This window comes from Falco cherrug, chromosome 7 (assembly GCF_023634085.1).
Source record: "Falco cherrug isolate bFalChe1 chromosome 7, bFalChe1.pri, whole genome shotgun sequence".
In the NCBI taxonomy this organism is placed as follows: Eukaryota; Metazoa; Chordata; class Aves; order Falconiformes; family Falconidae; genus Falco; species Falco cherrug.
The window spans coordinates 67,065,591-67,092,435 of record NC_073703.1 but is presented as its reverse complement, the minus strand read 5'-3'; the positions used below and the strand labels follow the sequence as shown (position 1 = coordinate 67,092,435).

At 42.6% G+C, this 26,845-nt stretch overlaps 1 protein-coding gene and 1 long non-coding RNA gene across 3 annotated transcripts in view; one reads left to right on the top strand and one right to left on the bottom strand.

Moving 5' to 3' along the window:
• The first annotated feature begins 1,687 nt into the window (after nt 1-1,687).
• Nucleotides 1,688-26,845, top strand: LOC114015730 (uncharacterized). Of its 2 annotated transcripts, XR_008733276.1 has the most exons (5): nt 1,688-1,898; nt 17,494-17,651; nt 18,806-19,129; nt 19,253-21,056; nt 21,962-26,845. It is a non-coding gene; the product is annotated as an uncharacterized LOC114015730 (long non-coding RNA). The 2 variants fall into 2 exon arrangements; XR_003559815.2 differs by lacking the exon at nt 1,688-1,898 and having other exon boundaries at nt 13,411-17,651.
• TSHR (thyroid stimulating hormone receptor) overlaps nt 1,913-26,845 on the bottom strand; it is a 69,296-nt gene continuing 44,363 nt past the window's right edge. The window contains exons 8-10 of the mRNA XM_005438747.3: nt 19,942-20,019; nt 13,229-13,417; nt 1,913-11,642 (exon numbers count right to left, since the gene is read on the bottom strand). Coding sequence (XP_005438804.2) covers nt 10,235-11,642; nt 13,229-13,417; nt 19,942-20,019 — 1,675 coding nt within the window. The 3' untranslated portion in view covers nt 1,913-10,234. The remainder of the gene's footprint in view (nt 11,643-13,228; nt 13,418-19,941; nt 20,020-26,845) is intronic.

Here is a 26,845-nt window from a genome sequence, read left to right as displayed (position 1 = left end):
GTGTATAAGTACAGCAAACCAAGAATCTTTCAGGAGCGGGTGGTTTTTTTTTGAACACACAAGGCCTTTTTTTCCCCTAAAACTTTTCTTCCCCTCCAGCCCTCAACACCAGAGCAAGTCTGAAAAAAACTACTGGTTTTTATAAACTTTGGCCTTATTTGTCATCTTGAAAAGGATTTGGAGATGATTCTGGGTAAACCACTGTCAGAAATTGCAGTCTTTTATCAAAAAAGATCATTGCTGTCTGAGCTTGCATAATGTATAAGAAAAAAAAAACAACAACCACTGACCAAACAAAAAAACTCTTGGAAAAAATGGCCTCTTGTTCTGGCCACAGTATTTTCAAAAGGACCCTAAAAAGAGGAGGGAAGGCAAATGCTGACAAATTAGTAGCAAGTTCATGTTAAAACACATAAAAAGCTGGATTTCATCCCTGTAATAGTGAATGTTAATTGTGCTTTCCAAGCTGTGCATGAGCAAAGTATTAAAAGGATACATTTTTAGGCAAAATCAAATATATTTTAAAATACCTGATTTTTTTTGCTATCAGTTTTTTTATTATTTTTATTCTAGCTTTATTATTTTAATTGTGGAGGTATGAGAGGATAAGAAACTTGGGATATTAGCATAGCTTTCAGAATATCCCCATTTAGTTTCAACTACACATCATTCCTTACAACTTGTCCTAAACTCTTGCGAGCTTTAGGGTTTGTGTTGTGTTTTGTTTTTGTTTTTTTCTAACCTGGACTTTTGTTTGTAAAATGCTGTTAAAGACTGGCCATTTGTGAGAGCAGACTGTCACTCTTTTTTTTTTTTTTTTTTCAAACTAGTTTTTCCACCACTAATGGGATTATGCCAAAACCACTCTTAATCTTTCCAGACGCAGCAATGACATCTGTAGTACAGTCAAATGAAGTGCAGTTGAACTACTTTTGACCTTCGCTGTGAATATATAACATTCCAAAAATTGTTTTTATAACAATTTTTTTCTTCAGAGTGAAGACTGCCACGATTATTATTGCTTAAAATGCCTGTGCATTAGATCTTTTTACATAGTGTAAATGTGCACGTCCTTGTGTGACCTGGAAGAGGATTATCCGAAATAATGAGGTAATATGGAGAGAGAATAAATAATTGAAAATAGCACTTTGCATTACCAATGATACCGAGTTGCCCATCTGCTTCTGTAGGTGAAAAACCCCTCTCTGAAGATGTATATTGGTGAACTTAACGTTTTTTAAATGCCTTTCAGTTATAACTGTTCTAAAAACGTATAGCTGGGTGTATTTGGTTTACATTTTCTAGTTTTTGGTTTAATTTTTAGTTGAGATCTGTGAACAAGAAGTTACTGAAATAGACAACAGCAAGTGTTTTAATTTGGATAGGTACATTTCAATAACAAATCCAAAACAAAGACTACCGTTAAATTGTAAAAATAACAAAAAGTAATCTTGTAACACAAAAAACGTGTGGCAGGTGATTCTGTCAGGGTAGCAAACGATTTTTCTTTGCTAGAGGTACCAAGTGAAGCAGACAGAAGTGCGCTGCGGACAGGCCCTCGGATGTCTGGAACAGAAGACCCATTTCAATCCTGAGAGAGCTGGGACGCTGCTTTACCAGTGCCGGAGCTGGTGGGATTTGATGCCGAGGTAAAGAAAACCCCTTCCCTAGCTGGGGACAGAGAAAATGATTCGGACTAGTAAAATAAGGCAGGTGGGCTGTTCTGCCTAAACCACCCGGCTTCCTGACTTTTCTGAAGGGTCATTCTCGTTTCTCCCAGGATTCCTGCTGCCAGGTCCCCCCGACAGGGCTGCTGGCGTGTCCTGCCCGATGGGGTCTGAGGGTTTCCCCTCCGAGGAACAGCGGGCTGACTCCGGGCGGGCGGCCGGATGGAGCAGGTGATGTATTCCAGGGAACGTGGTCTTCTGGGGGGTACAGCACTTCTGAAAAGGATGTGGCACAGAGTTCACCCTGTGCAAATAAATACTGCGACTGCCTTTTGTTCTGGCTTGGGTGGCCTTGTTTTCAGAAAACTCAGATTTTTGCAGGATGGAAGGTCTTTCCTTCTGAGCCTACCTTGTTTGAGCTTTTAACAAAGCGTTAGTGCTGGGAGGAATATTTCTGACATACTGTTCCATGTGGACTGAATTTGTCTGATTTTAATATGTAGTTTTAATCTTAAAGCAGCACCTAGTAAAATTCCATGTATGCGTAGAGAATTGACAAATGGCTTGGCAAGTGTGACGATGATACTGGTATTAAAAACTTGTTAGTGAAAGAAGAAATACATTCACATCACAGACACTTCTGCATATCTCACTTAAGTTGGTTTTGGGAGGGGAAGTGGAGCCATTCTTAATTTTAGCAGATCAAGTCGCTGTTAATGTTTATTCAGACTATCTTTTGGTTTAATTTTCTGTCCTAAATCATCTTCATAAACAGCTTTATATTTTCTCCCTAAGGTTGCTGTATATGTGTGTATATATATATGTGTGTGTGTGTATATGTAGTCTAAATAACTTTAAATGGTAGGTAGAAAATACGAAGTACTTCATCAAATAGGGCACAGGGTTTCTTCCGTAGTCGAGAAATCAGAAGTGAAAAGACTCGGGAAGGAGGAAACAGAGAGCACAGAGGGTAAAGATAAAAAGAGGTAGCCAGCCTTTAAAAAAAAAATCTGATAGAGTGCAAATGCACTTAGTTGTTGAAAGAGAAATATAAGAAATAAAAAAAACTAACTTTTTTTTTTCCCCCTGGACTTTTCCTGGGAAGGGGTGCATCTGCCGGCGTGTCAGCCACCCCTCCGAACTGCCCCTCCTCAAAACACACTTCTTGCTGCTTCACGCTGACGTTGCTGGGTTTGACTGGAAATCTGTAGCTGGCTAAAAAAGAATTATCTGTTGTTTCCACGGCTCCCTCTAGGCAGCAGTAGTAATCCACGTACCCTTTCAGGAATTCTTTTCGGTACAAACTGAAACCGGCATTGTGCGTGCAGCACAAACAGCCTTCGGAGCAGGTGGACGCGCAGACAGTGCCTCAGAGTCCGCAGTGAGCAGGTTTTTGTGAAAACCCGTGTTCCTGCTTGCGTTTGGTTTGTTGCAGCTTTGCCTTCAAACAAGAGCGCTGTCATTTTCCTTTGCTTTGCAAAGAGAAGCCGCTGCCATGTCGGCTGGAACTGGGCGTGGGTTTGGCTGTCCCACCAGTTACCAGTCGCGGTGTTTGCAACAGGAGGGCTCTTGGCAGCAAAATTAGAAAGTATCGCAGTATAGATGCAAGTAACAATTCCAATCGCTTTGTAATGACCGTTTAGTGAGCTCTTAGATATGTGTTGTGAATGAAGTTGGTGTTCACAACAGATTTCATTCCTTAAAAGAGAGGAAAAAATGAGAACCCGGAGGAGACTCCTCATCACAGCTGTGTAGTGAATAGCTGAGAACCAGAATGAGTGTGCTCCTCCTCCTCTAATTAACGAAGCTCTATGACCTGCAGCTGAATTGCACAGATGTGCCGTAAGGATACTATTTCAGATGACCACACATGCGGGGCTTGGCACTGCATATAATCAGGACAGCACAGAAAACTCCTACCTAAAACGTAGGGTAAGATTCAAGTTGATTCATATTAATCCTGCAGAAGTTCAGCTCCTGGAAGTTCAGGGTGGCCCCAGTGAGGTCCCAAGTCCTGTGCTGTAGTTGATGAGACTTTCCCATGTTGTGGAATAGTTACTCAGTATTTTTGAGGTGGAAAATAAGGACAGGCGGTTACAAAAATCAGAAATTTCCACAGATGGGTGTCCTGCCTGATCCGAGTACCTGGCAATTTCAGGTGCTGTGGCAATTCATAATGTGTGTGCATGGGGAGGCAGGTGTGGGATGGGGATAGGAAGTTAGGACCGGTGGGTTCTGCTGGTGACACACTCTGCCTGTTGACCTCACAGAGCCTCCGTTTGCTCCCTTCCACATCGTGATTTCTAGTCACACAGAAATCAGTCGGGTCAGATGGAAATGACTAAACAGATTAAAAGTGTTTCAGCTTTATGCAGATATATTATTGAGCCGGTGTGAATTCAAGGTTGACGATGCTGTCAGAATCTCTCGGCGTGCGTCACTAAGACCTCTTAACCATCTTCTGTTCCAGGGCGTGATGATGGCCCTTCAGCACCTTGTGCCTTAGCCCACAAAGCTTCCATCAAGGTGCAGTATAATGTCATATGTTTTTGGATTCCCTACCAAGGAGGAGGAGAGTGCATAACAGAAAGGCATGATACCCAACTGATTTTGTGCCTCACTCTGTCCAATTTTAACTGCGACCCAGAAACCATTTGATTACCGAGTGGTTTTAGAGTGAGGATGCCTGGCGTCTGTTAGGAAAACAATACAGATTATGCTGCTATTACTCATCAGCCTACACAGACAGCCTGGAAAAGAGGGCTTGCTTCATTTTAACACAGAAGTGTAGGAGGTCTGCTCAAATCAAACTTCACTTTTGAAACCTTTTTTTTTTTGGGTACAGATTTTCCAAAGACTCTGCTGTGAGCATTAATATTTAAATTACCCAGCAAGAAAGGAAATGAAATTGTATTTCATTTATGTTAATAAACCAAAATGCTATGGTAGTGATTTGCAATTTACCTTTTATTACTTATGCTGTTTTCAGCTTCCAGGATAGCATAGCTTTGCTTTGACTATAGCTGACCTGTTGTGGATGGTGTCATCTAAAACAGCTGCCTGCTCAGTCAAAACCCCACATCTCTCTATAGGTGGAGAGAGGGGAAACTAGCAGAGGTTCAGCTATAGCCACTTTAAATTGCTCGGGGAAAGTTCCACATCCTCATAACTAAGCCTCCAGCTAAACTTTACAGCTTTTTTCTACAGTGTCTGAGAACGAAGAAATCTTTCATAGTCTATGTATTACCACCAACTTATGCAAATAGAATTACAGATGTTTACATAGAGAAAACAGCGGCATTCTCTGCCACCCTGAAACAGGATTTTCTGTTCTCCAGTGTGAAATCTCAGAGCTATTGAGAGCCCTGTGGGATGGCAGCACTGGCTCTTCCCATTTCTGTGCAGGGTTTGCAGAGGAGGCTGCTAGCCTCTGCCCTTTCACTTGAGCTGCGAGGTCAAATCAGTTGAGGTAGTGCTGTGAACAGGGGTATGCTCTTCTTCACTCAGCTGGATTTTTTTCTTTTATTTTTATCTACCTGGGCTTGGCGGTCGGGCCTATGGAAGGCAGATGCAGTTGAAGCTGTCTTTGCAGTCTGAATAGGGGAGCTGCTCAAACACAAGGGAAGCGGCTGCCCTGGAACGGACCAGAATCCATCTGTGCCAGAGCCCTGACTGTGATAGCTGCTCACCAGGTGTGGCGACGCGAAGCGTAATGGGATAGGCAAGCACGTATGAGACACTCCCCATCTGCCATACATTTGCAGTTCAGAAGCATCCCGAGACAGACAGTTTTTGTGGTTTTAGTATCTTTCCACAGATTTCTCTTCCATGAATCCTCAGTGTCTCCATAAACCCATGTAAACTTTATTACCCGCAGCAGCTTTTGGCGAGAACTCGGCTGCTCCTGCCTGCTCATGACTATCGAGCTTTGTCTTCTTTCTTCTAGTCCAAGGGGTCCTGCTTTACTCATTCCTTAGCTGTAACTCTGAGCCTTTCACTCTCCTTGCTGCCCTACTCTGAAACCTTTCTAGTCCTCTAATATTGTTTTTCTGTTGCGGATAAGAGCTACGTTATTCGAGGTGCAGATTTATACAGTGATATAATAATTACTGATTTTAGGTTCTGTTCCTTTCCCAATAATATAATGTGATTTGCTTTTTTGTTCTCCAGGAGGCATAAGCTAGTATTGTCATGGACTTACTGTACCCCTAAGATCTTATTCCTGAATTGGGGTTGTCAGCCCAGAGTACATCACTTAAGATTCCAACTCATCTTTTTTTACTATGCGTATCACTTTGTTCATCTACACTGAATTCCTCTTGCCAGTCATTCAGTCTTAAGAAGTCTTCCTGTAGTTCTTCATAGGCATCTGTTTTTCCTATGGCTCTGACTCTCTTACTACTACAGCAAACTCTGTTATCTTACTGTTCACTCCTTTTTCCAGGTACCTTATGCACATACTGAACGGCATAGGCCTTCTAGAAAGAACTATTTATTCCTTGTCACTTGTTGGCCTGTTGGATTTTCTTCTTGCCTGTAAGCTTAATTGGCCTAGCTGATGCCAGTGAACATCTACAACTGAGAAAAAGATTTCCTTGCACCGTAAACTTCACGTAGGAGGGCAGCACAGTTGCAGGCAGTAGCAAGGTGTGCAGTTACTGAAGTCAGCTGAGGTTTTGGGGACAGGGAGGGTATGTCAAGAGTTAACTTGATACTTCAGCTGTTTTCAGCAGTGGGAGTTGTCCCCCAAGTGTTTTTTTTCCAGGTAATGCAAGGATGCATATAGCAAAGGTAACCACTTTTTTCCCCTCACTGATGAGTGATGATCTCAATAATGAGAGCTACTGAACATAAAGTTTGGCAGCATAAATGTTGACAAATAATGGGACAAAGGACATTTGCTCGGAGGGAAGACCTAGTGAGAGGGAAGGATCTTCTATCATGTTGCATATGGGCAGATTGATTTAGTTAGTTTGAGAATTTCTGCAGTAGAGTCTCTCTACTACATGAACTTCTTACTGTGTAAGTGCTTTCTCATGGAATCCTTAGTCATCCTTAGTCACTGTGGCTGCCACATAGCCACTGGGTTTAGTAAAGAGAACAGAAAAGATCAGATTCCAGATTTAGTCTTTTGAAGAGGACCTCACAGCTGTTAGGTGATTCTTCTGATGATCTTGGATGTATTTAATGATGGTTTTGGAACCCCAGAGCTCAACAGCACTTCTTCAGTTCCTTTCCATCCCTGCCGTGCTGTCCAGGATGGCCACTTAGGGCATCCCTTTCCCAGTTAGTGGTGGCGAAAAAACTCAGAGCTCTGTCAAATTGTGTGTCATGTGGTCAGTCTTCTTGGCTGTAGGCCAGCCAAGGACAGCAGTGAAGCTGAATGCAAGAGAAACAGTATTAACTTCTTTTATAGGAAAAAATCTTTAAAAAACTTCAGAAAAAAACTTGCTGAGCCTCTTACCGTTTCAAACAAAACGTTTTATTCCAATGCTTGCCATTCTTTCTAAAGTAATCTAGAGAAGATACCTACTGAACGCCAGAAATAACACATCTTGCTGAGACAGATTTAAAATAGCAAGTATTACATAAGGCTGGATGCAAAACCAAAAAGAGCAGAAATGGAAGAGGATATCTATAGGATACAAACATTTACAAGAAAAAGTCTGGCAAATAAATTATTTAAAGTCTATTGCCTGGATCTTTCCAATAGCTTTTAAAATATTTTTTACCAAGTTAAATACAAGAAGAAATATGCAAGACATAAACCAGAAATATAAAACTTTGTTCATAAAGGTAATATCACAGAATTTTGTTTAATAGACAAAAAAAAAAAAAAATGCAACGATGTGAGATAAAAAAGTTCAATGGTGGGTAAATATATCCGTCATCCATTAGTAACAGCAAACAGCTGTATTAATTCAAAAGCATACTGCAGTCAGTCCAACGTATTGCAGCTTTCTCATGTCCTAGTAGTTTCATGGAACAAATAGTGTGGTTTGTTTTAAAGTGAAAAAGAGGTTTAAAATAAGTGATCCATATTACTTTTAAAAGCAGTTTTAAAATAACCTTTGATTTCACCTTTTCTCTCTGAAAAAGAGTACGATTCAAGCTTGGATTTTCTTTTCCACTGGTACGCTACTATCTATGAAGTCTGTAACATAAATGTCTGTTAGAACTTGATTGTCTTAGCTGCTGCTGAGATACTAAATGAAGGCATTCAGGAAACTTTTTCTCCCTTTAATGATTATTCCAGTGTCAGGAGGGTGACAGAACCCAGGGGTGGGATGTTACGCATCTCAGCATAACATGTTTTGTAGGGGGGACTCAGGCACAGCCAGAGCATTCCGAATACAGCCGTTTCAGGAGTAGGAAATTTTATGGGTCTGCACACGTAAGAAGCTACCTTTACATTTCTGATTAACGTTGGGTGAGTCTAGATCACAGAAGAGGAGGTCATCAATTATTACTTGTGTGGTTTTCGGCAGTTAGGTTTCAGAGTTTGCTGAGAATCAACCGAAAATGGAAGCATGCCCCTCCCCAAAAGAAGCAGCTAAATTAGTCAATAATGCAACATTGTAGATTTGTAATGGCATCAACAATGATGGGATCTTTTATTTTTTATGAGAGTTGCTGCCCCTTGTTTCCGCTCACTGAAGCGGCCATTTGTTTATAATCAGGAATATGGAATTAAATAATTGGGTTTGAATTGGAGAAGGTACATGACCTTTGCAGTCAGGGAATTTCTAGCTGTAGTAGCTAACAGTTTGGAGGGCTCTACCATTGTGTTTTTCTGGATACTGGTAACCTGCAGTATAAAAGATGTGACTGTTGTCTGTTCAATTTATAGTTCCTCAAAGACTATAATTCCATGAAAACCAGTATAGGTATTACAAAATGAACTTTAGCATACCTACCTGATGGCAAGGATTCACCCCATGTTCTCTGTTCTCTTGGTAAGCCTTCCTTACCCCCAAACAGATGAGCAAAATGATCAATTGCAGTCTTGGTCGTGGTCCTACAGAGCTAGTCTCTACAGCTGGAGAACGGGTCTGATCCCGCTGTCAAACCCAGGCACTCTGGCCCCACAGGTGCTGCCCAGCCAGGCGGTGCAGCCCAGCTCCGGCCCCGGGTCCCGGTGCCTGCGGGAGGTGCAGAGCACCAGGCGTTTGTCTGTGGTGTCTGGATGAAGCGAGCACAGCCAGGCTCAGGCTCGGTCTGGCCCCGTCTAGCAGCAGGTGTGGCAGAAGGATGCTGTAGTGCATCACCGGAGCAAAAAGCTGTGGGTTGTTTCTTGTATCTGAGCTTGGATTTCGTTAAGCGCAGAGCAGGGAGTATGTGTCTAAGCCACAGATAAAGCTGACGGTGTGGTTTATGGAGTCGTACTGCGGACGGTACCGATGTCAGAATACGGCTCTCGCTACGCGATGGAGGGATGTTCTTAAAACACGTTGGAGCCTTCAGTTCTGTAACCGAAGGGCATGAAGTACCCTGAAGGCACGAGCCACCCCCTTTGTCCAAGTGTAGATTTGAGGCAGGTCAACGTAGCAGGCACTGAAAGGGAGGTCATTCTACCCTGCGAGAGGGGTGAGGGGGGATAGCAGCAGTGGTGAGAAGGCAGCAGGTACGGCGTGTTCAAAGTAAAAAAACGTACTCAGAGTGAACTGTGCTGGTGTCAGGTAAAGAATGGATAATAGGGAGAAAATTTTAGTACTATCTCAGGTATCAGCCGGCAAAAAAATACAAACGTCCTTAACTTGACCGGGTAGGCTGGTCTTCAAAACAAATTCAAACTAATCCATCTCCTAAGCAGGTTTATCAAAAAGTGAGAGTGGTAGTGAGGGGATTTTTGCAGCACACAAACGCCCTGAAAAAAACAGGTAAAAGTTTCTTATCTGTAACCTTATCAACAGCTGCAAGGTCAAGGGCATCTGCCTTTTGCTGCTCTAAAGGCGATACGGAGAGGCCTCTTTTTCCACCTCACCCAACTAAACCAAGAACCGCAAACAACAGACTAGCTGTGTTTAGGTCGGGATAGCAGAAGGAATCTGTTCCATTTTAGGGCCTGGTAGAAGTTTTTTGCCATTAGAAAACCAGTTGAACCTTTTGACAGGCTCATTTGGCAGCTGGCATTTGAGAACTTCAGCCTTTCATTTTATTTTTTTTAAAATCTTGTTGTAATTACAAAAAAATATGTTCTTTTTTTAGTTATACAGGTACCCCCAAGTTTTACGCTTGGTCTCCTCCTTCCTTAAACTTTTTAGGTGAGGGTGTGTGTCATATTTGCTGAGTTTATATATGTTAGTTTTCCTGTTTAGATAGAGTGTTTGCATCTACTTCCAGCATTGCCATCAGAACGGTATCTTCTGACCTGCGCTGCTAAGAGTGTGAGTGAGACAAGAGGTTCGAATGAGTGACTTGTCTAAAGAAGACCACTCTGAAGGTACTTCCAGACATCGCAAAGGGTAGGCTAGGGAAGAAGGCTATGGCGAGTGTTATCTTCTGACTTGACTCACTATATGCACAACCAGCTCTTGGGCAGACTGTGGCTGCGATACTTTGGGGCGTTATAGCTCAGTTTGCTTGCATTCTTCCATGAGAATTTGGTTCTGCGTTGTCACAGCAGGAAGGTAATCGTTGACTGGGTCTTGAATGCTGGTGAGAATCTGTCCTATCCCTCGGCTGATTCTCTGCCCGTAAGAGCCACTGCTGGTTTTGGCTGAGATTGTCTGACCTCTGTAGACTTGAGCCTGGTGCTCGCATATACCGAACTTGCTTAGCAGGATGAACACATCCCTTCGGAAAGCTTTGGTGAAAATAGCATAAAGAAAGGGGTTGGCACAAGAATTGAGGGGGTAGAAGAGTACCAGCAGGATCTTGGAATTGGTGACAGTTATCAGTGGTTTGTTCATGATGGCAGATAGAGCGTGGAAAGAGATGGGAGCCATGCACAGAAAGTCGGTGAAAATCAACACAGCCATCCGCTTGGCAATCTTGGTGTCTTTGTCCCCTGACTTGTACTGAGGGTTTCGCACTGTTACGTAGATTTTTACGTAGCAGGCACAAATGATGACAAAAGCAATAATGTTACATATTAAAACGAAGACAACGTAGGCTTCAGCCACGGGTGTTTCAGTGTCCATGGGCAAGCAGATGCTGACTTTGCTATAGCTGCTGACGCCAACCAGTGGCAAAAGGGCAAGAAGAAAGCAGGAGAGCCACCCCCCCAGCATGATCACCAAGGCGTGCCGGAGGCGAATCTTTCGATCGGGGCGCATGGCGAAAGTGATGGCGTACCAGCGCTCCAGGGTGATGACAGTCAGGGTGTAGATGGAAAGCTCGCTAGCAAAGACGGTGAAAAAGCCAGCTGTGTTGCAGCCAGGCCCGGTCTGCCACTCGATAGCGTGGTTGTAGTACTCCGACCTGGTGTAAAGATCCACTGAAGCGATCAGGAGGAGGTACAACCCCATGCAAAAATCGGCAAAGGCTAAGTTACACATCAGAAAGCGTGGCACGGTCAGTTTGTAATGGCTGGTGAGAAGGATGAAAAGGACAAAAATGTTACCTAAGATGGCCAGCAGGTTCACGAACCACACCACAATCCTCAGAAACTGGTATCCCATTATATCCTCACAGGGATTAAACTCGTCAGGCTCTGGAGTGCATATTACATCTTCGTTGCCTCCACAGAGAGGATAGTCATAATGACTGTCAAAGGTCTGGACGTCTTCTATCTGAGGGTTCTTGAGCTCTTGGCCAAACCCAAGATCGCCTTCGCCGTGCTCTTCCAAAAAAATGTAATAATGGGAATTGTCATGAAAATTTGTGAACTTGGTGTTTTTGTCATAGATGCTGTCGGTGTGGTCTGTGTATTCTTCTGCGTGATCTTTGTAAAATGGACCTCTGAGAGCTTTGACTGATCTCTTACGAAAGCTGTGGCTGCCACTCTGGTTACACATCAGGTACTCCAGGATTCTGAAAGAGAGAGGGGGAAATCACCACTGGCATTTACAGTGCGACTGGAGTGCAGCGAGTAAACGAAGGGAACACTTCAACAGCGAACCGCAGTGAATGAAAACAGCTAGAAAAATGTGCTGGGGTATCCTTCTGTTCATAGAACACAGAGCAAACGGTTCGCTTGAGCATCTCAGAGCTTTTTTTTAAACTATATTTTTCCTTTCTCTGTTGCTGTCAGCTGTCCCCAGTAGTAATTTGGCTAGTTCAGCATCCATAATCCCTTTTCCTTCTTGGGATCTACATTCTTACTAGGTAACAAGACTTTTATCTGCTGTTTATGTACCTCTTAAATAATGCACACAGTGTTAATTTCCTTTTCATTTTTGCTCACAAATAATTTTCTCCCAGAGCTTCCATCATTTTAATTTCTGATCTGTGCATTTTCTGTCGGTGCTTTACAGCTAACAAGCAGTATAGTGGTTGGGTCGCTGTACCTCATGGTGTGATTCACCTGTATTTGTAGTCAAAAATTGTTCGTATTTTTTACTAGGGAAAAAATTGCAATTTGTCATCGCATTTTTTGATCGCTGCAACCCACTGTCACATAACCTTTAGCACTTCTCATTTCCAGCTCCGTAGAATTTGAGGTTGCTAACAGTCTGAGATGGCATACAATTCCATCTGAGAAATTTCATCTCTACTAATGAACTTGCAAATACTTGTTTCTTTCAGTCATTAGACTGTGCTGGGTTTTTTCTGCACATTCTTCCTGTCCAGGACTTTAAATCTTTCCACTCCTCTGTTTTATTTCTGTCCTCACCTTTCCAGTCGTCGTAATTGTGAATGCTATTGCTTTGTGAGTTTATTATCGAATAATTCATATACTTAGCATAGCATATTTTCAATATACTGTGTGTATTGAAATATACAAATACTGCAATACTGAAGACGGGAGCTGTCTTTCTAAATCAGGGGCTGGCCTGGATAGGAATTCTCTAAACTTTATTAAACTTTGGAGAAATTTACAGTGGATTTGCATTCTGCGGTACAATTCTGCTGCTAATCCCAGTAAGTCATCCCCCTTCCCTCTGGGACAGAAGATGAGTCGCTTTGTTGCATCAGAACATCTAGAAATGTTTTTTTTTTTCTTTCCAAAAGCTATCCGCACCTGTTCTGATGGAAGGCTGGAAATCCTGCTGAAACTGAATTTGAAATAATCTGTCTGCAAGGTTATTACAGAGTCATTTATTCTGAGCTTTTCAGTTAGAAAACATACAAGACATGAGGTTATAACCCCTCCAAAATGTCTTTTTCCAGGCTTTCCTACACCACGGTCTGTGTTATGGCACGTTAGCCTTTTCTTTTTTTTCCCTTTAATTCTGGGCTCAACTAAAGGAGCAGCAGTTGCAAAAGGTCCTACAAATTATTACATGAAAATGTCTGTCTTCTGTCAGTTTGAAACTGCAAATCTCTGTTTCAAAGGATGTCCTCTATACCTAGGAAAAATGGCCACAGAAGTGCCAATAGATGTAATTTTAGATTAATACTGTAACATTGTCTTCACTTACATACTTCAAAATTGAATGGAAGTTAGTGAAACTCACCCGCTGGCTTTTTTCCAGCTCTTGAAAGCACAGCAGTGACTTGGGTATGATAGGTCAGCACGCATTAGCTGAAGAAATATCTTTACAGCTGGTAATTTCTTTAAAGTCCATGTATTTTTGGCCATTAGTTCTTTAAGGCTTTCCAGTCCTTTGGCTGGAAGGTTAGCGACGGCTGTCCTGGAGACATCCCTAGGTAAAGGAAGAAAAAGAGAAACATCAGGATATCTGTCCACTGGCTGGATCAGATTATTTTTCAGATTCTCACAGTAATTTAGGAGTTTCCTACAGTTCTACGGCAAAAATAAAATCCAGAGGAGGTCGGGATTTCATACTGCCTTGCTAGGATCTGATACCATTCAAATCCAAGTAGGATATGAATTCTGCCTGTGATTTTCCCTGTGTTTTAAAGTTTGTCTTTAATGGCTCATAGTGCAGAATATGGGTGGTAAAGAAGTAGCAGGACTTTTAACATTACACCTTTAAAGCCAACCAGATACAAATGCATGCGCAAAACCAAAGTTTTAAAAAGTCTTTAAATAAATCACATCTTCCATTGGAAGAGAGCTATTTTCCTTTAGACCTTTACAGACTCCTTTTAACCTGTTGGGATACTTCAGTAGAAAGGATTGTAATTACTAAAACAACGTTCTTCATAAACTGAAATGAAAATCTTCCGTTCCATCCTGAAATTCTTAGAAAACTCAGCATTATGTTTGCCGCATTCGGTTTCTGTGGTGCTGAGTCCAGCTCAGCAGATGCCTTGCGCCGTTGGGGCAGGTGCTTCCTTCCGAACCGCCGGGGGAATGTCAGCTGGTCTCGCCGCTGCTTCACACTCGTTTTTTGCTCTGTCCCAAAACCTCTCCTACCAACACTTGAAGTCAAGATGTTTTCTCAGAATTAAGAGTCTGTAAAGAAGTAAACCTGTAAAAAAAGGTTCTAGTGTAGGAACGTTGTTTGAGTGCTTTCATCATGAACACCCTAATAATAAATAATTCTGCTTTTTTCTATGCATTATTTTCTGAGTGCTGTTCTTATTCCTCTTAGAAGTCTCACCCACCGGCTGGTTTCTTGCACCTGAAAGATTACTGCTAATTTTATGCTTTAAACAAACTCCTTCTAAAACACTTGGGTTTGCTCTGCCTTTTTTTTTTTTTTCTTCTTTCTTTTGATTTGCTTGTATTTGTTTTTAAATTGAGTTAGAAATTGTTTCCCCTTTCTGTAGGAGGGTTTTTTTACTTCTAATAGCTTCCTTGCTATCGTACATATTTGAATATGTCACAAGTAGTTGACTTAAACCACATAAACTTCTTTTTTGTTCTTCTGGAGTCCTTTTTGATAGGTAGTGTGTGTTTCTACCAAGCCCCTGAATTGGCTCTTAGAAGAGACTGAATGTTGCCTGCTATCACTTTATCCTTTGAAGAGTCACAGAATGGTTGAGCTTCCAGATCATCCAGTTTGACCTCACTGCTCTGCATAGTGTCACCCGGAGCAGGTTGCTCCGAGCTGTGTCCTGTTGACTTCCCGGTATCTCCAAGGTTGGAGACTCCACAGCCTCTCTAGGCAACATGTTCCAACAGTCGACCACCCTCACAGTACAGAAGTTTTTTCTTTTGTTGAATTGGACTTTCCTGTATTTCAGTTTGTGCCTTTTGCCTCTTCTCCTGTCACTGGACACCTGAGGAGACCCTGGCTCCATCTTCCCAGTTCCCTGTCCCCATCCCTGCCCATCAAGTATTTATACACGTTGCGAAGGTTCCTTTGACTCTTCTCCAGACTAAAATTGCCAACTCTCTCAGCCGATTCTGCTATGACAGGTGCTCCAGTCCCTTAATCAGTGGCCTTCTCCTTTTTTTTTTTTTTCCCCACCAGTTTCCTCATTGTATAGAGCTCTCCTTCTGAAGCAAAACATCTTGGTAAACTAGATCTTGGACTAGATCTTACCAAGACAAGGCTGGCCTTTCAGCAACCCCCATGGGTCTCCATCAAGTCCTCATGGTGGTGGCAGCTACCTGCAGGAAGGGAAGATGGTTAAATGCTGTGTGAAAGGCTTTGTGGAAGGGCAGTGACACCTCGCAAATTGTTGGGAGTTCTTTGAAGGTGTTCTGGCACAAACATGTGGAGAAAGATGATCCTGTTTGTAGAATGAATTGGGATTTCTGAAGAGCCTTGACAAAATGAGATATCAAGGGCTGTTGAGGTAGTTAATCCGTTATGTGGCGAGGAGGATGGCTTTCCTGGATTAATGAAAAAAACATAAAAGAGTGGGGGAAAAGCCTGGGGAGAGGTGATAAGTTTCATGCTAGAGGAGGACTGGAAAATGAACCGGTATCTGAACATACCCCACCGTGGCGGCAGAGGCTAGGCTAGCACTGCTACTACTGAAATACTCAGGGTAAGAGAATGACAGTAGCTGCAACAAAGTGTGTCTCTGACACAAAATAATATACGAGGTAGTGAAAGCTAACGCTGATTGTCTAAAGAAGCAGAATGATCCTGCAATTCTGAGTGACTGCGCGGTAAAATAAGTGACGTGATTCAATACGGGTGATTGTAAAGCGTATTTAGGAATAAGGCGTCTTAACTGTATGTGGATGACAGTGGGGTTTAATTTACTTGGCACGCTGGGAAGATCTTGGAGTCATCTCTGCAAATGTCAGGTCAGTGCTACTTAATAATGTTGAGGGGAAATAGAATGGTAAGATTTTTTAGGAAAGAAATGGAAAAGAGAACAGAAAAACTTCGCTTTGTCAATCTAATATGACTGCGTCTGAAATGGTCTATGCAGTTCTATAAATCCTCTATGCAGTTTATAATAAGAGCACAGAAAGCTGCAGCAAGGATGATTACAAGTATCAGGTTGTTCATATATAAAGTGATAAGGAGTAGATAAGGATTTCTCTCTTGGGAAAGCCTAGGACTGGAAGCAGCGGTACACTACCGGTGCCGTGCATGTCGTAAAGCAGGTGATGGGGAATGATTATTCTTATGAGAGGGGTTTTGGGGCACGTAAGAATGTGAGGCAAGAGACTTAAAAATGAGAAAAGGTGTGTTTAGGATTTGTGCATCAGTGCTGGTCCCCGGGGTGCTGCGGTGCCTGCTGAGCAGGGTGACACAGCGCCAGGGGCTGCTCTGCCCCTCCCCCCTCCCCACCGGCGAGCAGGCTGGGGGGCACCAGGAGCTGGGAGGGGGCACAGCCGGGACAGCCGCCCCCGCTGAGCCCAGGGGTGTCCCACACTATGACACTGCGCTCAGCAATAAAAGCTGGATGGAAGTTTGCAGGAGCTGCTGTTGCTCAGGGGCTGGCTGGGCATCACTCGGTTGAAGGTAAACAATTTTTTTCTTGCATCACTTGTTCTTCTTGGGTTTGTTTTGTGTCCCTCCCTGCCCCCCCACCTTGTTGTTTTTATTTTCTGTCCTTTTTTCATTATTGAACTGTCTTCATCTCCACCCATGAGTTTTCTCCCTTTCAGCCTTCCAGTTCTCTCCCCCATCCCACTGGGCACGAGGTGAGCAAGCAGCTGCGTGGAGCTGAGCTGCAGCCAGGGTTAAACCACGACACCTTCCTAAGATCTTTAGCTCAGGACTAGCAAATCAAAGGATCATGGTGTGAAATACTCAGACTTTTTTAATCACTACAGACTTTCTGTTGTTTCCCTGCCATTTTATGCCTTCTGCCTTTGAGAAGCAGTATCTGTCTTTGTAGTGCCGCTATAGTACCACATCCCTCTTTAAATATAAATGCTGGCAGGACGGTTGTTAGCCACGGAGGTGTCCCATTCTAATGGGAGGTGGATAACTGCTTGTTTAGACTGCAGGTGTATAACACATCCTGAGACTGAGAATCAATAGCAGCAGGGCTAGCACGGTAATTATAGAAGATTAGAAAAATTTCAAGTTATTTGACAAAATCAAGACATACCTGACTTAAAAATGGAGTGAGAAGGAAATTCTTTACAGTTACGTATGCGCACCCTCGGAATTAAACAGTAGCCCCTGAAACAAGAGGTTACACGTAGCTCAAACACCTCAGAGCTACCCTTGCAGGGTGAGCTCGCTGGCAACGTTAGTAGAGCAAATTAGTAGGCAAAAAAAATATGATACCCCACAGCCCTTTGCAGTGTGTCATTACTTGTTGACCTGTGTAGCATAACAACACTGCTGCTTTGAATACCCACTGTAACTCTAAGAGTCAAAATCTGTGCTGCTGCCTGCTCTCACCTCCCTTAGACTTAAAATCCAAGTCTTCTGTCTTCTGCCATCCCTAGGAAGGAGCTTTTCAACCCATCGCGCCACCTGTAGCCTTCAGAGGGAAGATGTGCAGTGAGCCCTACGAGACCCCAGGCGTAACAGGAGGCTGCACCGTGTTTTGGGGCCATGCATTTATTGTGACAAAGTAGTATCATCATGGAAACACGGTGCCCAGGTAAAGTTACATCAACTGTAACTTTTTTCTGTAGTGTTCTTTCTGGCCAGGAAAAAAATGAGAAAGGGCTTCTCTGGTGCCACGTGCAATATTAAGAAAAAGGCTTTGTTAGCCAAATACTAATAAAAAAGGCTTGCTCAGCACCGACACAGCTTCTGTCGTGGTTCTCCAGCAAGGACCATCTTAGTGCAGGGGTGGGTGGCCCGAGCCCTGCTCAAAGCAGAAGCAGGGAAGTGAAGGTGACCCCACTACCAGGGAGGAAAAGGAGCAACAGCCACCACAAAGGCTCCCTGAGCAGGAGGTTTAACAGCCCCTCGGTGAGTTTTTTCAGGTTTCCCTCCTGATCTCTTGCCTTCTGCTTCCAGAACAGTCTTTTTCACTCTGCCTAGATGGCTGGTTCTCCTCCTGATCATGGACCCAGGGCCTTGGCTGTGCTTTTCTTATCTAGAACATACAACTTTTAAGACATGGTCAGAAAACACTCACTGCCTTTCACTGCAGTCTCAGGATCTGGCCCCTCATGGCACAACTGAAGTTTATCCTCCAGGTGATTTAGTGATAAGAAGATAAAAAAAATGGGCTCATTAGTCCTTGACAGCATCTTGAGGGACAAGTGCAGGGTGTTACTGCCTTTACTTATTCTCATTAACACCTGCATCCCGAGGACTTTGCAACCGCAAGTGAAGAGGACTGGACTGCCTTCCTCCCTCTGGAGACCCTCTGGAGAGAAGCAGGGGGTGGGATTGCCCACGGCTGGCAGCCAGAGCTGCCAGGCTTCAGGCAAGAAGGTTGTGACATGACATTATCCCTACTGACCTATGCAGTCCTGCAGCAGGTTTTTGTGGAGGGAAGGGGACCGAAAGCAGTGAGTGAAGGGGAGGAAGAGCTGGCCTGCGTGTCCTTGTGTGGGTGGCTGTGCTGCTGCTTCCCATCTCCATCTTTCTGGTGATGCTTCAGGTGCCACTGGAAAAATCGAGGATGACTTTAGAAAATGGACAAAATGTCACCCCAGTGTGACAGGAGTGGTTTGGCATGATTTTCTGTTGGAATAACTGATTATTATGGGCTGCTGCTTGCTCCACTGCCAATTTTTCAAGGTTTCTGCTTCAGAAGTGTGACTGCAGGAATGGTCTGTGCTTCTCTCTCCCCTCCAGCCGGTGAAGGGAAAACCTGATACTCCCCAGAACTGGTCTCAGACCCCGCTCCCAAGAACTCTGCTAATAACTCCAGTGGACCTTATGGAGGAGCAATGTGACCCTGAGAGGTGGGTCCTCAGCCAGATCTTCCTTTTCACCCCACCAGACAAAGTCATTTAGCTGCCTGAAGCAGAAGACAGGCTGCTGTTCACACCCAGGCTCTGAAATGCATCTGACTTGGGATGCAGGGGGACAGAGAGGACCAGGGACTTGCCGGTGACCTCACCATCAAAGGTCTGCTGCAGCTTTGCACGGCAGGGACACAACTCTTCTTCGCATCAAGTGGGTAAAACCAACTCGGCTTCTGCTGTAGATTGTTGTGTCACTGGTAGCCAGCCTGGTTTGCTGGAGTTGGAAAGATTCCGGGAGAAAAATAGTGTCTTCTGCACCTTTTTGTTATTACAGCTAGCTGCTAGGATTCCTTCTGTGAACACTGCACCGGTTTCCTGATAGAAGTTGGCTGTTTCCCAGGAGAGCAGAAAGTAAAACTGATTCTTACATGGAGTGAGCGTCTGGTTTTGCAGTGGAGGAGGGGATCCCGCTTTCAGCACTTCACCCCACCATCGGTCCTATGCGCTACATGATGTGCTACATGATTCGAGTGAGGGAGGATGATTCTTCTTGAAGGTCTTAAACTTCTTAAAGTTTTTTGTTTCATTCTGTATTGCGATTCCTAATTTTAGTGAACAGTTCTTTCAAGGACTGTAAAATCCAACTGGAAGGCGAATTAAATGAGAAAGAAGATAAGAGCACCAGAAATAACTTCATTCTGTCTAAAGTTATTCTTTCACCTCTGATTCAGTTTCTTTTGTGTGTGTGCTACTAGAGTCCTTAGTTTGTGCTACAATTGTAGAGTCGTAAGGCAGACTGCAGTACAAAATCTTTCAGAAGAAAAACTGGTAGGAACAGGATTTCTAATGCAAGATGCAAGCATTTCTTAAATTTATTCCCTAAAGCACGGATTTGTTGCTGATACTCTTTTTGTAAACATGCCATTTCCTGCTCTGCTGCTAATAACGGTTGGAAATAAAGTGCAACCTGAACCAGTATGATTTCTAAAGTTTTCGGTACTTCATTTTCTCCTTTCTACTTACAGTAGAGTTGGTCCACTGTACACTCCCAGAAATGCATCATCGTTGATAACTTCCAGGTACTTGTTCTTGTGCAGGTAGCTGCAGAAGCAAACAGAACACAGTGATCTGGCAATAGTTATGCATAGGCTAAAGAAGATCTTCAGTTTACCTGCCTAAATAGCTTCACAAAAGCAGTATTGTATAAGCGCCATCCCATCCCAACAACATATTGAACCATAATCCGTTACTTCATTTTCTCTGTACCCAAGAAACAAAATACAGGCTTACCATTTTGAAAATAAATTAAATTCCTGAACAAACAGATTAGCAAAATAAATTATCTTTGCTCCATATCCTTTTTCTCTCTCTGTCATACACATAGAGACACATGCATACACACTGTATCTGCAGGTAAATATGTGTGAGGATGAGGTGAAATAGATTGGTTGGGCTTCATCAGACTTAGGTTATGGGGATTTACATGATACTTCCAGGAACACATCATGAACAAACGTGAAAATAATTCCCTCCTTGTTCTGAGCTTGATAAATTTTGAACGCTTTAAAATCTCCATAGCCAAGTGGAGGCTCCCATGTACATGTCAACAGTTAAGAATGAGGTTTTGTTCTAAGAAGAGCAAGAGAGGGAGAAGGATGATAAATCTGAAGGAAAAAATAACATAAAACTTAATGTAAAAAAAAAATTAAGAATCTAAAGTCTTGTGGAAACAGTTTCCTGAGTAGCCAACACTTTCCTGAAATACAGAATGCTGCAAATTTCTCCTGTCATTACATGATCGATGTAAGCAAGGACCAATATTAATTCCCATCACTCTGCAAACTGACTAAGAAAGTGGGGATTCAGGAAGCCGGGAATGTACAGAGTTGAGTTAAAGGTGCATGATTAAAGCCAGGCAAAGCGAGACTACTACTGAGTGCTCAAAAAATGAACATAACCCAAGTGGAACAATCAATGTTAAATTCAGTTCTGTGTTTTTAGAGTTAAAAGTGACTGACCTAGAATTAATCTTGATTTTTTAAAATTATTATTATCATTATATTTTAGCTGGATTCCTGTTTACCGTGGTCCAAAACTGTCATTTGGGAAACTTATAAATACACGGATTATTATTGCAGGTAATTCAGTCAAGTTCCAAATTGCTTTACAGAGGCTACGCATTTCTGTCTGAGACTTTTGTTCTCAGTGGGCTGATAGAATTTATGTTTTTTGTAGAAAGACTTGGGAGAAATAATTGACTACAATATTTCTACAGTTGCAGGTGTACTGAGAAAGCATAAATTAAAAAATCTTGCTGGAGCAGCAGAAGCACAGGCATCCTGCTCTTCTGCCAGTCACAGACATACGGCACCGAGCATATTTTACATCATTCTGCAAAGAGCACATATACACAGAATGTGACGAAACAGAAGAATAAGCATTAATTTTATGCATAGGGTGCCAGCTGGTGTGTATTAGTTTGGTATATTTGAAATAGATTAAAAATGTGGTTTTGGAAGAATTGTCCAGCTATAAACTACTTCCCAAAACACACCAGGCACATTAATTTCCTTGACGAGGTGGTTCCTCCTGGGCAGGAGGGAGGAGGACTGCAGGTACAAGCAGCTACATCTCCTGAACACACAGGCAGGGATGTGCTGAATTAGCTGAGTTATGAAAAAAGGCTAAAGATTAAGTTGCAATACATACATACATATATATGTGCATGTGTATACTACATACACACGGATACTACTGGTAATTCTTGCCCTAAGCCAGCAATTAAACCCTAGGTGGTGTTTTTACTGAGTTCAGTCACTTCTGTCACACTGTTTACAAGAGAAACAGCTTGCAGGCATCAAACCTAGTCATGCTTTTTAACTTAATTTAGATGGAAATTGAAGCCTTGTGACTCATTTTCCAAATATAGTAGTCCCTGGGGGAGGGTGGAGGGATATCTACTTCCTGGCCAGATGCCAAGTGCCCCGTGGCTGAGGGGCCCTACCTAAGACAAAACAGTCAAAGCGTTTTGTTTCTGTCCTAGGATGAGAAAGGACCTCAGAGAGAAGTTTGAACCACGGCAGCAAAGGGGATGGTACAGCTGCAGGACTGAGCTTCGGGCCAGAAATGCAGCGTAACCCGTTAAGGAGGGAACACGGAAAATTGCCAAGGAAAGTTGTCGAGGGGAACGTATGATCCCATTGATGAGATGATGGCAGAGTGATCAACGCTGTAAAGGCCCTGAAGGACCATGGTGCCTAGGCAGAAGAGACTCATAGCACCTGTGACTATCCTATTTATAAATTTTATCCATTTTCTATACAGTAGAAAAGGTAAAGTCTAATGGCTCCAGTAGCAAACCACAGATAAAAGCATGAGGCTGCTTTCCAGGAGCATCAAAAAGGTCCACAGCCTGCAACATCACCGGTAGCTCAGGGCCAGCAGAAGCAGGAACAAGAGCTTGTAGCGACATAGGTATGACCACAGTGGGTGACCCAGACCCAACAACTGCAAGTGTCAGGATTGCTGGACATTTCACCAACAAGGGCACATGGCTGGTGGAGGTCTTGTCATGCAAGAACGAAGAAAAAGAAGATGATTGCAGATGATGACCATAAAGCATTGCTCAAGAGAAGACGACGTGGTCCTCGGTCCAGCTAAAGGACGGAAACTTTGCAAGGGCCGCAGACTGCCTTAGGGAGGTCATGTTTCACAGGACAGATGAAGGCAGAGAAAATTCCAAATGACGAGATCAGCAGCAAAAGTGAGAAATAGAAGACCAACAATATTGCCCAAGTGAAGCCAGGTGACGTTGCTCAGAATTTCAACAAAATTATCTTAAAAATAGAAACTTCATGACATTTCAGTTGGCACAGAAATGATAAGATGCCCAGACCAGACTTCTGAAAGAAATTAAATGAAATGAAAGGAGAAAGAATCTGATACTACTAATGCAGGCAGTAATACCTCAAGCAGAGGGGGATGTTTGGTACTATAACTATTACAAATATGTTAAAGCCAGCTTGTGATGTAGTTACGAAGGCAAAAAAAAATACAACAGCAAGGTTGTCACCACACATTTCAGAGGGTGTCCATGCAATTGCTGTGAGCTGTGCCCATCGTGCCAGTTGGTGGCAAAAATGCAAAGGTCAAACCTTTGCCAGTTTTAAGTTCTGGAAGAAAACCACCATTTGAGATGGTGGCTGTGGAGATAATGGAATTGATCCAGAAAAGTGCAGAAGGCCGCTATTTTATCTCTGGGCTGGAAGAGTCTTTCAAATTCAGATAGCTGAACTGGGGTTAGCTGTAAAAATAATAAAGCCGGAGCAGTTATTTCTTGCTGTGGGGGGAAAAAAAATAACAAGTAAAGATTCTAATCCTGCCCCAGTTGAAGTCATTGGCAAATTTCCCGTAACATTCACTGGATATAAGCTTATATTGATCACCATAGTGAGAAATGAAAAGTAAATGCACTTTGGCTGGGTTACACAACACAAAGTCTTAGGGAGCCGGGCCAGGGTGACACTTCTGGACTGTTATTCATTGGACATCACCCATGCCCAAAGCCTTGTTTCTTACTGAGGAAAATAGCTTAATGCATCCTCTCAGCTCTTGTTATTTGAAATAACCTCTCTTTCTTTAGAAATATATGGCATCCTAATATCACCTGACATTTGTGTTTTCTGAGAACTGACTTTCACACTCTGTAAATGACAACCTAGTCGCTTCTGTTGTGAGCTTTTGCTTCAGTTTGCAAATTTCCTTGTGATTTTGTCTGCAAAACTAATACAAAAATTAAAACCAGAGCAAGAGATAAGAATTAATTCCAGATTTCAACACCTAGGCTGTAGTTTTGAAGGACAGAAACACCTGCCTGACCTAATAAAACCTGTCTGCTTTAGTAACTAGACATTGTTATACAACCAGGTAGTCGCTTGTCCAATTTTAAAATATTTTCCCCTGATATTTGAGCACCATAGTGAGTGATAAAACTGAAATATAATAGTTTACACATGCAATAAAAATCTTCTAACTTCTGAGTAGAAACAGCCAGCTAGAGGCTTTTGGGAAGTTAATAACAATGCGTTACCAAGGAGGGGCTGCAGGGGTGGCTGCCAGTTTTCACATAGATGAGTCAGGCCCATCAGAATGCACAATTTCCTGATGCTAATTGATTTCAGTTGTTTAAGCCCTTTTATTTTGATAGGTACCTCTTTTAAATGGAAAGAAGACTTCAGTAAATAAAAATTTGAAAAATCTTATGTACGGCCAATATAGCTCCTTCTGAGAGTGTCCTTAATCCTGTTGCTGCTGATAGTGGAATGACAGAGGATGTCATTTAAATGCACTGCAGTAAAGAAAAGCACAACACGTGTTGGAAGTCTTAGAAATCCCACGGGTGAAGTGGAATATCTATCCCCAGTGGGGACACTAGAATACTAGTAATTTTGTAAAGCTGGTGGAAGGTAGGCATGAATACCACCGTGCAAAGTATGCGGGGAATCTGGGATATTAAATGCTGGATCAGGAGTAGGATACACTGATGGTTTCATAGTGCTAGAAGTAAAAGGCGGCTTGCTTTTTTTGGCTTGCCTTCCCCCCCCCCGCATCAAATCAGATCAGCGATCTTAACTATGCCAGTGACTAAAACAGAATCTATGGACTCAAGACTGGGGGGTAAGTGGGAAAAATACTGCACTAAGTCACAGCCCAGCAGAAAACAACCTGACTGCAGTCTGCTGAGCAGGATCTTCTGAGGTCACAGAACAGCAACAGGGCCCTTCAGCTGCTGTGTAACACCAGACAGTGTCATGTCAGGGCATGGCAGAGAGCGAGTATTCAGACGTTATCAGCGCATGCTTCATAAAGCAACAGATTAGAGAATCTGCATGAGGAAAAGCAACTTTTGATCTGAGCTTGTGGCACACGTTTTAAAATGTGACGGTCTAAAGTCTGTTTAAAAGAGCAACCACCAGCTACTGATATTCAGCAACTCTGTAGGACCAAATAAACCAAAGGGTACACTACAGCTATAGTCTCCAAAAAAGGACAAATACATATAGATGAGAAAACTTCCTTAAAAATAAACAAAAGTATCAAAGCTAAATTATTGAGAGCATTCTGGGAGCTCTTTAGGGACACCATTTCAGAGATGCAGAGCAAACGTGAAAAGCATGTGATGGCAAAAGAAGAACAAAATCCTGAATACTTAAAATATTCAAAATCTTCAACTGAGATGAAAAACTGAAAGATGCTAAAAGGCCTGAAGATATTTTTACAAAATATTTTTACCAAAAGTATATTTTCTTCTGGGGGTAAAGAATACGAATGAAAACTGCTGACCAGCTACTTCAGCTAACAAACACATAGTTTCACATACCTTTCTTTTTTCAGTGTAAAAGTTCTGTATTTCTCTTCTTCCGTAGCCCACGGTCACTCGTGCCATCCCCCATACTGTAGCTGGATACACCTTTCTCGGTGTTTTTTTTAAACTGGATTATTTCACTGATCAGGTTTTACTGCAGTCCCACAACCAATTTTATCAGCACAGGGAGCGATGGAATGAGAATGAACAGCCAGATGAGGGCAAACGGGAGGTTTGGCAAAATTTTCTTCCAAAGGATCGCTTAGTGAAAACCCAAGTTAGTTACGTTACTGAAGCTCCCGGTTGGAATACCTCACTGGCTTATGGAATCACGTACTATTTCATAGTATCTGCTTGCTTGCTTTCAGCTTCTGATTTTAAAATAAGGCAGCAGAGCTTAACAAGCAAGGAGAAAAATAATGTTGGCCACACATTTCAGTATCACCGCTATAGTGTTAAACGGGCGCTGGACATGTACTGTTAATATATCTATGCATCCTGTTGGATTAGGAAATGAAGGTTATAGAAAGGGATAACAGCCAAAAGAGATGCAGTGGTAAATGAGCAGTATTAAGGATTCATCATATGGCTTTTCTACACCACTGTTTATCTTGACTGAGCTAAGCCAAGCATTATAAGTGATCCCTGAGAGCGTATACCAAAGTAAATATATTCTTGTGGAGTTTATTTTTGAAATTAGATTTTGAGATTGCACACTTGCCATTTCAGTGATTTAGACAGCTCTGTAAAAGCTCAGCACAAATATATTTTGCCATTCACTGGAATATGTTTTTTGAAAAAAATCTTCTTCCCTCACCAGTTTCCTTACAGAAATAAACATTGGTGCAGGAGCACCATTTTGAGAAGTCTGCAGGAGTGATGCAGTTCATGGACCTTAGTCATGTGTTAAAAAGAGGGATTCAAGTTTTAGATGAATGCTGTTCAGTAAAAGCATCATTCGGCCCTTCATTCCTGGTTCTTTACTTCCCTGCCTTTACAAAACACGTCCAGCGATACCGTGGTTTGCTATTAAACCCAGATCCTTGTTGGATGAGAAGATTTATTAGGTAGTGCCATTATTCAGTATGATAATGGAAACCATTTGTGCATGCTTCCACACCTGTATCTGCATTGACTGTTTTCACCTCCTTGAATTACACCGGGTTTTTTAACACTGCAGAGTGGTAGAAAAGCACACTGCATGGTGGAACGTGGCCTCCGAGATTCCCAAAGCATCTTCTGATTTATGGATGGAAGATGGAGTCTTTGGATGATTTGTCGAAAACTAATTACTATTTTTGGTTGTTTTCCTTTTTTTTTACTTGTTTTCCTCCTTGAGGGCACCATTCAAAGTCCATTAAAATGTCTTCCCTTCACTCTTTTGCTCTTAGTTTCTTTTTGCTCCTAGTTTCATCAAGTCCAAAGGACCTTGGATCAGACCTGGAGGAAAACAGGTCCTTCCTTCACTGTACAGTGGTAGATAAATTGGAATTCAAATTAGAAATGTCAGAATACAGAAAACGCAGTATTTGCCTTCTGCATTAACGTAATACTGCTGCTAGA